Source organism: Rhamphochromis longiceps, linkage group LG6 (assembly GCF_057381845.1).
Source record: "Rhamphochromis longiceps isolate RC_006_pf linkage group LG6, R_longiceps_female_GT1.1, whole genome shotgun sequence".
Lineage (NCBI taxonomy): Eukaryota > Metazoa > Chordata > Actinopteri > Cichliformes > Cichlidae > Rhamphochromis > Rhamphochromis longiceps.
The window spans coordinates 26,018,288-26,030,534 of record NC_140562.1 but is presented as its reverse complement, the minus strand read 5'-3'; the positions used below and the strand labels follow the sequence as shown (position 1 = coordinate 26,030,534).

At 36.9% G+C, this 12,247-nt stretch overlaps 2 protein-coding genes across 3 annotated transcripts; one reads left to right on the top strand and one right to left on the bottom strand.

Annotated features, from left to right (window-relative positions):
• Positions 1-210: 210 nt before the first annotated feature.
• LOC146668093 (uncharacterized) lies at positions 211-5,086 on the top strand. 2 transcript variants are annotated; one of them, XM_085409919.1, is made up of 6 exons: positions 211-408; positions 1,081-1,989; positions 2,258-2,354; positions 2,728-2,838; positions 3,287-3,453; positions 3,769-5,086. In XM_085409919.1, the coding sequence occupies exons 2-6, from the start codon at positions 1,397-1,399 to the stop codon at positions 4,814-4,816; spliced, it is 2,016 nt and encodes a 671-aa protein (XP_085266045.1). In that variant the 5' UTR covers positions 211-408; positions 1,081-1,396; the 3' UTR covers positions 4,817-5,086. The 2 variants fall into 2 exon arrangements, with proteins under 2 accessions (XP_085266045.1, XP_085266046.1); XM_085409920.1 differs by having other exon boundaries at positions 215-408; positions 1,081-1,806.
• Positions 5,087-6,054: 968 nt separating this feature from the next.
• On the bottom strand, positions 6,055-11,614 carry LOC146668092 (uncharacterized). The gene is made up of 12 exons (XM_085409917.1): positions 11,226-11,614; positions 11,045-11,077; positions 10,859-10,948; positions 10,376-10,447; positions 10,179-10,267; positions 9,964-10,066; positions 9,601-9,703; positions 9,469-9,521; positions 8,020-8,098; positions 7,308-7,798; positions 6,915-7,108; positions 6,055-6,806 (listed from the first exon to the last, which is right to left on the bottom strand). Exons 1-12 carry the CDS (start codon positions 11,436-11,438, stop codon positions 6,662-6,664), a joined length of 1,665 nt encoding a protein of 554 aa, XP_085266043.1. The 5' UTR covers positions 11,439-11,614; the 3' UTR covers positions 6,055-6,661.
• Positions 11,615-12,247: the final 633 nt, after the last annotated feature.

Sequence of the window (12,247 nt, the reverse complement as noted above, 5' to 3'; positions counted from 1 at the left end):
AGGCTTTGGAATCAACCTGGTCAAACCTTGATGCATTGTACTGGGAAGTTGTTGGTTTCCTATGCTTTCTGCAAAATACTCAAGAAGAAAGGGAACCAACTCTTCAGAAAATGTTGAGAAGGGTCTGGCTGCAGCCGCTCTGGAGCGCCATATTTTGTGACCTCCACAGTAGGCTGCATGGATACGGACGATCTGATTTCCTCGTGTCAGCATTGTTCCCACATCATCATAATTAATGTTGTTCCAGGTTCAACATGGCAAGTGACCAATCACCTTCTTGTGACGTCATTCCTTTGCGACTTCGAAATACCCGCCTTCGAGTATTTCGAAATACAAGTGAAGAAGCGAGAAACCGCCGCCTGTCCGCCGAATTTGAAGTCAATTTAGGATACTTTCCTTTAATAAACGGTAAGCATTATACATATGTTCCTCACTTGGCTTGCTGTTTGTTTGCTAGTGATAGGCTACTTGACGACAGCATTAGCTAACCAGTGTTCTCTAGACCAGCGTTCCCCAACTTTTTGGGTGTGACTTATGGTTGTGTGCTGAATCTATGAATCAAACTATCACCTGGAAACATAATTAACTGGTCCATAGCTGTGAAACTGGACATGAGTTCTTGATTCTATGGAGATTAACAGTAATCCAGAAATTTACAAATTTGTCCTGGTACATCGCGTAAATGTTGTCCCCGGGACATCGCGTAAATGTTGTCCCCGGGACATCGCGTAAATGTTGTCCCCGGGACATCGCGTAAATGTTGTCCCCGGGACATCGCGTAAATGTTGTCCCCGGGACATCGCGTAAATGTTGTCCCCGGGACATCGCGTAAATGTTGTCCCCGGGACATCATGTTATAGTTGCCAGAGACATACCATATGAAAGTTTAGCTTCTTTTAGCCCCTGTTTGTTTTATATATATATATATATATATATATATATATATATATATATATATATATATATAATTTTTTTTTAATATTATATTTAATATTTACATTGTATTGCAAAAAAAACTAAAACAAGTTAAAATGAATTAATGAATATTGACTAATTAAACCTTCGTTATTTTTCCACCAGAAATGGACGATATAATTAGAAGAAGTGTTCTGAATGACGAAAAAAAAAGAACTGGAAAAGACACACAACTTTGTGTGCATGTGTCACAATGCCAGGAGGACCCATTCAGTGTTGTGTTAGAAAAATTGAACTCATTAACCCTTCATGGACATTATAAATGTTTAAATGTTGCCTCAGGTAAAGACAGGAAAAGAGACTATTACAAATTCAACTGCATCAGAGCTGGGGAAAAAGTCGAAACAGCTACAGAGCAGTGGGCTGTGAGGCCTATGTTTCATTTAAAGTACTCAAATGTTGGAAAGACCACACAGTCATCATGCAGCGTACATATGATAAGCATGATGGGCATGATCCTTCGGACCCAAAAGACGCACATTTCAACAATATTTCCAGTGATTTGAGGAGGAAGATTGAGGAACTGCTTTCCCTTGGAACTAAGCCAGCCATCATACTAACCGAATGTCGTAAATGGGCCAAAGAACATGGACACAGAGATCTTCACAACAGAGAGCATTTTGTCACACCACGTGACATTGACAGTGTTAGAACCTGCATGATGAGGAAGAAGCACTTTAACTGTGGAGACAGTCAAAGTGTACATACCTTACTTAATGGAAAACATCAAGAACATGTTCTCTTCTATCAACCATACACATCTGACCAAGAACTAATGATTGTTTTGCAGACACCTGTAATGAAATCAAACATGGAGAACTGTGCAAAACAGTTAGTATTTGTTGACACCACGCACTGCGTTAACCAGTATTCATTTCCCTTATTCACACTTGTTGTAAGAGATGATCATGGGCATGGAGTCCCTGTGGCCTATGCTATTGTCAGCAACGAAAGTCAGAAAACCCTGGAAACTGTTCTTGGAATAGTTTGTGAGCATTTCCCAACTTCCCTGAGGTTAAAAATACATTGACAGCTATTAATTTTGAAATAATTCCTTTTCAAAAAAGTTATAACATGCCAGAATCTAATGCTATAGCTGCAGCATGGGCTGCAAAAAACTTTCCTTTCCAGTTGTTAAAGTTATTCCTATAGGCTGTATGCAGTATTTTATATATCTACTTGTGAGTTGAAATGTTTAATTTGGCATTGAAGTGGTGCTTTGAGATAGCAAAAACATTTTCATACTGTTTAATCTCATTTAGTGTTTTCTTTTTTTCTGTAGAGCATTTATGGTTGACAAAGACTTTGCGGAAATAAATGCTTTGCAGAAGGTTTTTCCAGAGTCAGCTATCCTTCTATGCTGGTACCATGTCTTGCAGGTAAACCACATTGTTTTCTTTTCACGTTGTCTAAGATGCACCTGAAACACATTTTTACAACAGGGTCCTGTTGTTATGATTTGCCTCATTGTGATATTCACCTACTCAGGTTAATGAATATAAAGGGATAAAATGTTGAGTGACTATGTCCATCCATTTAAGACCACAGTGCACTCATCTTCTGGTGGCTGCTTCTCAAAGCTCTTTTTGACATTTAAAAATATGTTTGCCTGGTTGATTTCTGTAATGCACAGGTCCTCTTGTCCAGTGAGTGACAAAGTTATTTTTGGACGTCAGCTTTCTTTTATGCTTTTTGTACAGCTGCTCCTCTGTCTCTCTCTTCAGATTAACTTTTTTTCTCTTACATTCACAGGCTGTTAATCGATGGCTTTCAAAATCAGAGTCCGGGGTCCATGGGCTTTCTAACACCCAAAAGAGAAATGAAATCATTTCTTTCTTTTGTAAGCTGAAAGCTTGCACATCTGTAAGTGTAATTTGTCTATTTCACATTTTGATTTCTTGATTACACTATGAGCATAATAACGTTCAGTTGCTAAAAGAAGTTACAGAGATATACAAAATAGATTTTTGAAACAATTTCTAAAACTGGCTTCTTATCTTGCTTATCAAAACAAGTACTTAAGCTGTGCAGACCATCATTGTGTCACCCACTGTGCAGTAGAACTTGTGAGTGGGATTCTTTCACAGACAGATGCTGAAACCAAATATGCTTATAGGTTTAGTGTTCCTTCTTAGCCATTGTAAGGGAAGAAATAATTGCTTCTTAATACAAAAACACGACATATTATTAATAACTTAAAATTCTTAATGTTATTCAATAAAAGGAAAAGGGCTTCAATACATAATATTAAAGATTTCAATAGGTCTGTTAAATGGATTGAAATATATTCTGTTGCATCCAATTCTCTTAGGAGGACGACTTTAAAGCCACATCAGCAGAGTTCTGCCAGACATTTAAGCAATACCCTTTGGTGTGCCAGTATTTTCAGAAGCACTGGGAAGGCATTGGCCACATGTGGTGTGACTACGGCCGTCAGTTCAGTCACGCTCGTTCTGAAACAAACAATGTGATTGAAAGGTATGATTTATTATTTTGACCTCATTCGATTGTATTGCTGAAAAAAAGATATTATGCTTTAATCCAAGAGGCTAAACTGAGTAGGTTCTTCATGTCATTGCCAGAACAGGTTTTAGGCAAATCCTTTAAATTCTAGCAGCGTTTTTTATGTTATCACAACAAAAAACAGAGTAGGTGGATTTGCCTAAATCAGCTAAACCGGCACAGAGCATTCCTTTATAAAAGACGTGTGCAATAGGTATTCCAATTTTTTTGATTAAAACTTTAAATTCCTTCAATTACAGTTACTAATCATTTCAAATAACTTTTGTTCAGATTTTTCCACCGCCTGAAATACCAGTTTTTATCTGGCTACACGAATAGGCGTCTGGATGATCTGATTGAAGTGCTCCTAGGGAAGGCCGACGACTACTTCTCAGTCATAAAAACCCTGCAAGATGTGGGCCACATGAAAAACAGGTTTGCTGACACCTTGTCTCAAGTTTCAGACTCTGCTTCAAGACTGATGGAAAGTGGTTGGGCTCTTAAAATTACAGTCAAGAACAGCCATGGAGTTAATGCATATCAAGTCCCATCTGAGTCAAGAGAAGACATAGTGTATGATGTCTGCCCTGTTGAGTCCTACTGCAACTGTACATATGGCTTACGAGGACTTCTTTGCAAGCATCTAGTGTTACTTGCAAAATTAGCAGAGGTTGACAATGACATCTATCCAAACATGGAAACAGACATTTCTACCTTGGCAAGAATTGCAGTGAAAGAAAGGCATTACTTTGTACACTGTGAGGACTTGAAAGTGATAAAAATGCCAAGTTTGTTTGGAAATCTGTGTTTTTTTGCATCGGCTGAAACACTTCAGTGCACTTGTTGTACGTTCTCTCACTATAACACATGTGCTTGCCTGAAGGTGGCTTGTAGCCATTTTAAACAAATGACAAACTCTCTGAAAAGTCCTCTATCAACTTTGAATGACACTCCTGTAGTTGAAAGCACAGACAAAAAATGCACAGAAGATGCGGTTGGAAAACTAAATGCTGTTTTAGACACAGTTAAACAGTGGGCATTTATTCCAGAGGGCATTACTGCAATGATAGATGAACTGCATACAAATGTCTTAAAAACAAAACAAGTAGGCAAAAGTATATGCCAGTACGAAATAAAGACGACAGATAATGCACGCAAAATTAGGCCATTGTATTCTAGCAAGAAACGTTCGGCCAGCATCGACATTCCAGCAGTCTGTGAAAATGAATGTGAACAGTCGATAACCACTGAAAGAGAGACATCCTCTGGAGAAAATGAAAACCTTTTGGAATACAAAACAAAAAAGAGAAGAGTTAAAGCTAAGTATATGCACAAGTAGACTTTTGTGTGACATTTCAAAGGGACTGCATCCATTACTTCTGTTTATTGAAACCTAAAGCTGAATAGCTGTCTTAACTTTCTGCCAAGGAACAGATGAAAAGAAATTGTTTGCTCTCTCAAGCAGTTGTTATTTATGTGTGTTATTCATTACTTTGGCTTGGTTGCTGTTTTTGATACAAATTCATCTGTGCCCATTGTAATATTTTCATATGTTACTATTTTTATATTGCTATGCATTATAAATAAAGGATTACTTATTACTATTAAAGGTCTGCATTTGTAATTGTTGGTATTATTTATAAAATATGCGCTCTTAAGTTTTTTGCTCCATAAAACGATACCTGTCACTTTTTGGACATAGAGTATCAGCTGTTGAGAACCCCCGGCTCATACAAAATAGAAGTAAAAGGTTTCAACATCCAGCCTTTTTATGATTAAATACAAAGTGTAATAACAGAGTTATTGGGGTGTGATTTTGTTAATAGTTAGTCTTAAGTATAAGTTTAATAGTAATGAGTAAGAAAATATAGCCAGAATAATGGAATGAGACTAACACCTGACCTCACACTGAGATTTGGTATGAAGTGGCATGTTTGTGCTAATGCTGACATTGGAGCTCAGAGTTCCTCTGTGTGTATATATTTGTGAACGTTAACTTGGCTAATGTCCAAGGGTTTGACTGCTTTCCTGTTGGATTGTATCACAAAGAACAGGGATAAGAGCACCAGTGGCCGTGCACACCCTCATCTCTCTCCTTCACCCGATCATTAGTGTTGGAAACCGGCATTAGCTCAGAGTAGATTAGACTTCAGTATAGTGCAAGTGATTTGATTTTATGATTATTTGATTCAGTTTTTTCTGTGTTCAAGCTCAATTACTTTAATAAAATATGTGGAATTCAAACAAATAAACAAACTGTGGACATTACCCTTTTAAACCTTTCTGAAACAAGACAGGTAAAAACCAGTGTATAAAAGTTTACATAGGTATAAATAGCTCTAACACTTTACTCCAGCCTGGCGTCCACACATGTGGACATCACATTTTGGGTTATTTAGACCAAAATACTAAATCTTGATCAACAAGCGCCTGATATACAGTTACGAGGACATTATACTGCAACTGTTCTATCGAAATTTCAAATGAATGTCCTCATGTGGCTCTCATTTTTCTCAGAAACAAAAATTAGGTAAAAAAAAAAAAAAAAAAACCTGGTAATTCTTTCTTTTTACATTCATCGGGTTCCAATCGGCCCAAATATCAAAGAGAAATTAAAAATGCATGCCATGGAAGATTTCGGGTCTTAGGGGGTTAAAATGACCAGACCCCTCCGGCCTGTTTTCCAGGCCACTAAATTAAACCCAGTCAATTACCAATTGCACAGAATAAAAACCTACGAGGTCCACTAATAGTCCAAAAGTCCAAATCTTTAATAGAAAAGACAGGCAGAACTCAAACAATAATCCAAACGAGGAGCATATATACACACTGGAAAGTAAATAATTATAAGTTATTAAATCAGACTAACTAAATACAGTAAAACTAATAAGGGAAGACGAACACACGGGAAATAAAAATAACAGTGTAAACATACCAAAACTCAAAATAAAACAGGAAAGCTACTACAAACCGAGTGTGACACAATTACATTCATATTGAAACATATGTGATAATTTTCTTTCTTTGTAGCATTTTTAAGATATGTGTTAGAACAGTCATTATGCTGTTTGGATTAGGAACCAATCATTTTTGCCAAATAGTTAACACAAACTTAGAACAACAATGAACAATTTTCAAGATTCTGATTTACAGAACAAACAAAAGTCACAAAAGGTTTCATTATTTAAGAGACAAGATCAAGTTTTTCACACAGGAATGAAATGACAGAATCCAGTGCAGCGGGGCCAAAGGTGTGTGTCAGCAAACTGAAGGTTGAGGAATCAGTCAGCTCATGTTTAAGGTTGTGTTGGATTTTGAGAAGAGTCTGTCTGTTATTAGAAAGTAAGATTAACAATGTTACACCAATAACCCAAATACGGGGAAATGACAAATAATACCAAAAAAGATACAACTTTCATACTGTTTTACTAACTTACTTTGTCATATCAGCACTTGAATGGTCGCTGCCTTTACAGACCATGTCTGTTGTGACATCGCAGGCCAATCTTCCGGCAAACCCGAGGGCTAGCTCCCCAGCCTCCTCTTCACTCAGAACACTAAACACTGTTACTTTAGTTTTGGCCTTCTTAGGCCTGTCAAGAATCATTGCGGGCAGTTTGGCTTTACGGCCCTAAAAAAGAAAAAGTGCAAACACCAAAAGAGCAGAGAGAGACACACACACGCGCACAAAGTTAAATGCTTTTGTTTACATGGTGTAATTGTGTATATGTTGCAGCAAATGCACAATTTCCAGCCACATTGTCACTTCATTGATACGAGTAACCCGGATTTATTTCAGGTGACATCAAAATCACGAAATGTATACCTACCCCAATCAAACCTCTGAAAACATGAACTGACATGTTCTCTGCGTTGATTCTGCGCTTGATCTCGTCTTCTGTTATTGTGTAGGTTTTCTTTTTTGGTACAGATAAGCGACCATGCACTCTGTAAACTGTACTAGTTCCTTCTGAATCAGTTTGGAATTCTGTATCTGCATCGATCCTGTCAACATCATCAGCAGCAGCATTATCTGTACTCAGACTTGTGCCGTATACTTCTGCTTCTTTTTCGTTGTCTTCAGTCTGTGTACCTTCATCTCTTTCAGTCTGTGTACCTTCATCTCTGACTGTCAGTCTTCCTATCTCACTGTTACTTGTCGATTTGCTGCAGATGTTCTCTCCCTTAGGAACTTTTCCTTTGTCATTCGCTGCCTGATGCTTTCCCTGATGACATTCTTCACTGGCTACTTCTATTGCTCCTCCTGTATAGCCACCTACTATGCTGCACAACTCCTTTCCCTCTGCTGTGCTGCACTGTGCTGTTACATAAAGAAGAATGATATAAACAGCACTATATCAATTTAATTGTGAAGAGAAATCCCCACAATACGACACAGTTATGTCTAAAATAGTTTTGTGTAAAAACTGGATCTTGAAACATCCACTTTAATAACACAGTCCTGGTGTGCAAAGGCAAAATTACGAAAAAAAATTTCACTTTAAACATTTTTGGACATTGTTTAGTTATATTGTGACTTACTCTCACAGAAGATACAGATGCCACAACCAGACTTTGAACAACGCATGTGCTTGTAGGCACCACATTTCTGGCACTGCACCTGAGAAGAAGAAGAAGAAGAAGAAGAAGAAGAAGAAGAAGAAGAAGAAGAAGAAGAAGAAGAAGAAGAAGAAGAAGAAGAAGAAGAAGAAGAAGAAGAAGAAGAAGAAGAAGAAGAAGAAGAAGAAGAAGAAGAAGAAGAAAAGAAGAAGAAGAAGAAGAAGAAGAAGAAGAAGAAGAAGAAGAAGAAGAAGAAGAAGAAGAAGAAGAAGAAGAAGAAGAAGAAGAAGAAGAAGGAAGAAGAAGAAGAAGAAGAAGAAGAAGAAGAAGAAGAAGAAGAAGAAGAAGAAGAGAAGAAGAAGAAGAAGAAAGAAGAAGAAGAAGAAGAAGAAGAAGAAGAAGAAGAGAAGAAGAAGAAGAGAAGAAGAAGAAGAAAGAGAAGAAGAAGAAGAAGAAGAAGAAGAAGAAGAAGAAGAAGAAGAAGAAGAAGAAGAAGAAGAAGAGAAGAAGAAGAAGAAGAAGAAGAAGAAGAAGAAGAAGAAGAAGAAGAAGAAGAAGAAGAAGAAGAAGAAGAAAAGAAGAAGAAGAAGAAGAAGAAGAAGAAGAAGAAGAAGAAGAAGAAGAAGAAGAAGAAGAAGAAGAAGAAGAAGAAGAAGAAGAAGAAGAAGAAGAAGAAGAAGAAGAAGAAGAAGAAGAAGAAGAAGAAGAAGAAGAAGAAGAAGAAGAAGAAGAAGAAGAAGAAGAAGAAGAAGAAGAAGAAGAAGAAGAAGAAGAAGAAGAAAGAAGAAGAAGAAGAAGAAGAAGAAGAAGAAGAGAAGAAGAAGAAGAAGAAGAAGAAGAAGAAGAAGAAGAAGAAGAAGAAGAAGAAGAGAAGAAGAAGAAGAAGAAGAAGAAGAAGAAGAAGAAGAAAGAAGAAGAAGAAGAAGAAGAAGAAGAAGAAGAAGAAGAAGAAGAAGAAGAAGAAGAAGAAGAAGAAGAAGAAGAAGAAGAAGAAGAAGAAGAAGAAGAAGAAGAAGAAGAAGAAGAAGAAGAAGAAGAAGAAGAAGAAGAAGAAGAAGAAGAAGAAGAAGAAGAAAGAAGAAGAAGAAGAAGAAGAAGAAGAAGAAGAAGAAGAAGAAGAAGAAGAAGAAGAAGAAGAAGAAGAAGAAGAAGAAGAAGAAGAAGAAGAAGAAGAAGAAGAAGAAGAAGAAGAAGAAGAAGAAGAAGAAGAAGAAGAAGAAGAAGAAGAAGAAGAAGAAGAAGAAGAAGAAGAAGAAGAAGAAGAAGAAGAAGAAGAAGAAGAAGAAGAAGAAGAAGAAGAAGAAGAAGAAGAAGAAGAAGAAGAAGAAGAAGAAGAAGAAGAAGAAGAAGAAGAAATAAACAAACAAAAAACAAATGAACAAAGTCCATTATATAAACAATCTATATGGCTAAGGACATGTCATAGTGTACCCGGTCTTTGGCTGCAATCACACACCAGCACTGACTGCACTTCCTAGTTCGATCTGCAAAATATAATTTGTTTAAGTACAAGTTACAATTTCCAATGTTAGAGAAAAAGAAGGCGGCTAATTGTATCTTTACCTATTGAGGAAAATAAGTAGTGGCAAAGTCGGGACCTGAGCTTTGTGACTTCAGTGTTGTACTCCTCCACTTGTGTTTTACCGTCAATGAGAGATTGGGCAAACTAATAATTGACGAAGAAAAAAAAAAAAAAAAAAAGAGCAAAAAGAATTAGATTAACAAAGAAATGTTTGTTTGTTTTTAACCCCCCCGAGAAAAAAACACACAAAAAAAACAGAGCAACCAAAGCAAAGCATTACTGCTGAAATGGTTCAATCTACAAAAAAAATTGAGATTTTACCATCCTGCCTCTAAGGCTTTAAAAACTGAATAGGCAAAAATGTAAACATTACTTATATAGGTTAAAGCTATAGTTTTCAGTACCATTATGACATGCACTCCACATGAGTTCCCATCCTGTTGATGTGGGTGGCTCACATGTGACAAGGTCCACTCTCCAGCGCAGCCTCTTGCTGAAGCAAATGAGTTGAGAGATCGCAGTTATTACAAATAAAAAGCATATAGAGAAATCAATAACCACGTTCTGTAATGATTTCAATTAAATTAAATATGTTATGTTAAATATGTTAATTAATTACCTCCAGTTTTTCAACACCGCACTTTTTCTGACCTCCGACTCGCCAAATGAATTCATATAGACTATGGTCCTCTTGGGTATATCACAAAACTGTTTTGTAAAAAGATGGATATGGTAGGCTTGGGCCTTGAGCTTTCCTAATGAGGGACACTGAAAAGTATCATGCACAAGAGAGAGTGCAAAATCTGTGCAACTTACAAACAAGGTCCAGTGGCTGCCGTTTTCCAGACAGGCTCCAATCAATTTCTCATACATCTGAAAGATGTTTTTCTGGAAATAAAAAGAATGTGACAAGTATGTTTTTCTGTCAAGAATGACACTGCAAAACTGCGAAAGCTTGTCAGGTGAGACTTGTAATTAATTCTGCAGATACACAAACATATAGAAAGTGTCATTTTTTGTTTACATTAATTAATTTCTATAGTGTGTACAAAACAAATCAAGACCACAGACTCAACACGCACCACTCAATTTTTGGTGTTCTTTATCAGTTGGCCAAGACAGAAATGTTTTAATCTGTGTGCATTGCTTTTGAGCAAGTCTTTACACAGAAAAGGTTTCAGAAAGGTATTTTTCAGGTTCTTCTGACAAGGCTTCAATTTTGGAAAATGCTGTTTGTTTATAGTGGCAACTTATAAACCCTTTGTGATAAGAACATAGTTACCACAGTCCAAGTCATACCTTCAAAAAGTATGCACTTTGTGCTCTTGTGGACCCATCCAAAATTTTTCCAGTGATTTGGCTTGGTATTGGATAAATGTGAGGGAAATTCTATAAAAATAACATAAATACACCTATGTTTTCAAATACATTACAAAAAACGTAAACATGCTATGTCATTATGATCAAAAAAGCTTTTCAACATACCTCACACTGCAAATAGATTAGGCCATCTATTACCTTATAAAACAAATAAATAAATACATATAAATAAAAACAGAACTAAGGAATACGATTCATTAAGTAAATTGTACAATAAAGTGTATTTAAAGCAGAATTTAACATTAGTTTTATGACAACATAAAAGGATTTTTATGTCAAGAGGTACCTCATCTGAAATGTTAGTCTGGTCAAACAGGGATTTCAAACTTGAAATACCAATAGAGTTTGGTCCAGCTACTCCCACAAGGTAATCTGTGAGAAAGCATATGCTGTAGTCAACAGATATCATTTTCTTTTTGCATGCTGCAACCATCATCCATTTCAGTCTTCTAGGAGCTTTGTCTGGTTGTAGTTCTTTTTTCTCCTCCTCTCCCCTCATCTATTAATTAAATTGTTTTCTGACCTTCCTAACTGTTTCCGACCTATCTTCCCAATGTGATGTTTAAGCAATATATGTATGGTCAGAAGGGGGTGAAATTTTCATTGCAGTTGTACGTGTAACATTGCATGTGATAATAAAAGGCTTGATTGGTTGATTATTCAACATGAGTTGACATTTACCTGACATTGTGAAGGAGTCACAGTTTCTGTAAGGGTGTAAGAACATAACATGTGGATTTGTTACACTTCTTTTTCACAAGTTAATAACAATCAATAATTTTCATTCCATTATTAACAAGCTATCACACGATGTCCCTGGGACAACATCTACGCGATGTCCCAGGGACAACATCTACGCGATGTCCCAGGGACAACATTTACGCGATGTCCCGGGGACAACATTTACGCGATGTCCCAGGGACAACATTTACGCGATGTCCCAGGGACAACATTTACGCGATGTCCCAGGACAAATTTGTAAATTTCTGGATTACTGTTAATCTCCATAGAATCAAGAACTCATGTCCAGTTTCACAGCTATGGACCAGTTAATTATGTTTCCAGGTGATAGTTTGATTCATAGATTCAGCACACAACCATAAGTCTAGGCCTTTTAGTCCAGATTCTCTTCACTTATGTTTGTAAAATGATCAGGGAAGCTACTGCAATTTTGCCTGACCCAACCCCCGGACCACGAAACACCCAAAAAGTTGGGGAACGCTGGTCTAGAGAACACTGGTTAGCTAATGCTGTCGTCAAGTAGCCTATCACTAGCAAACAAACAGCAAGCCAAGTGAGGAACATATG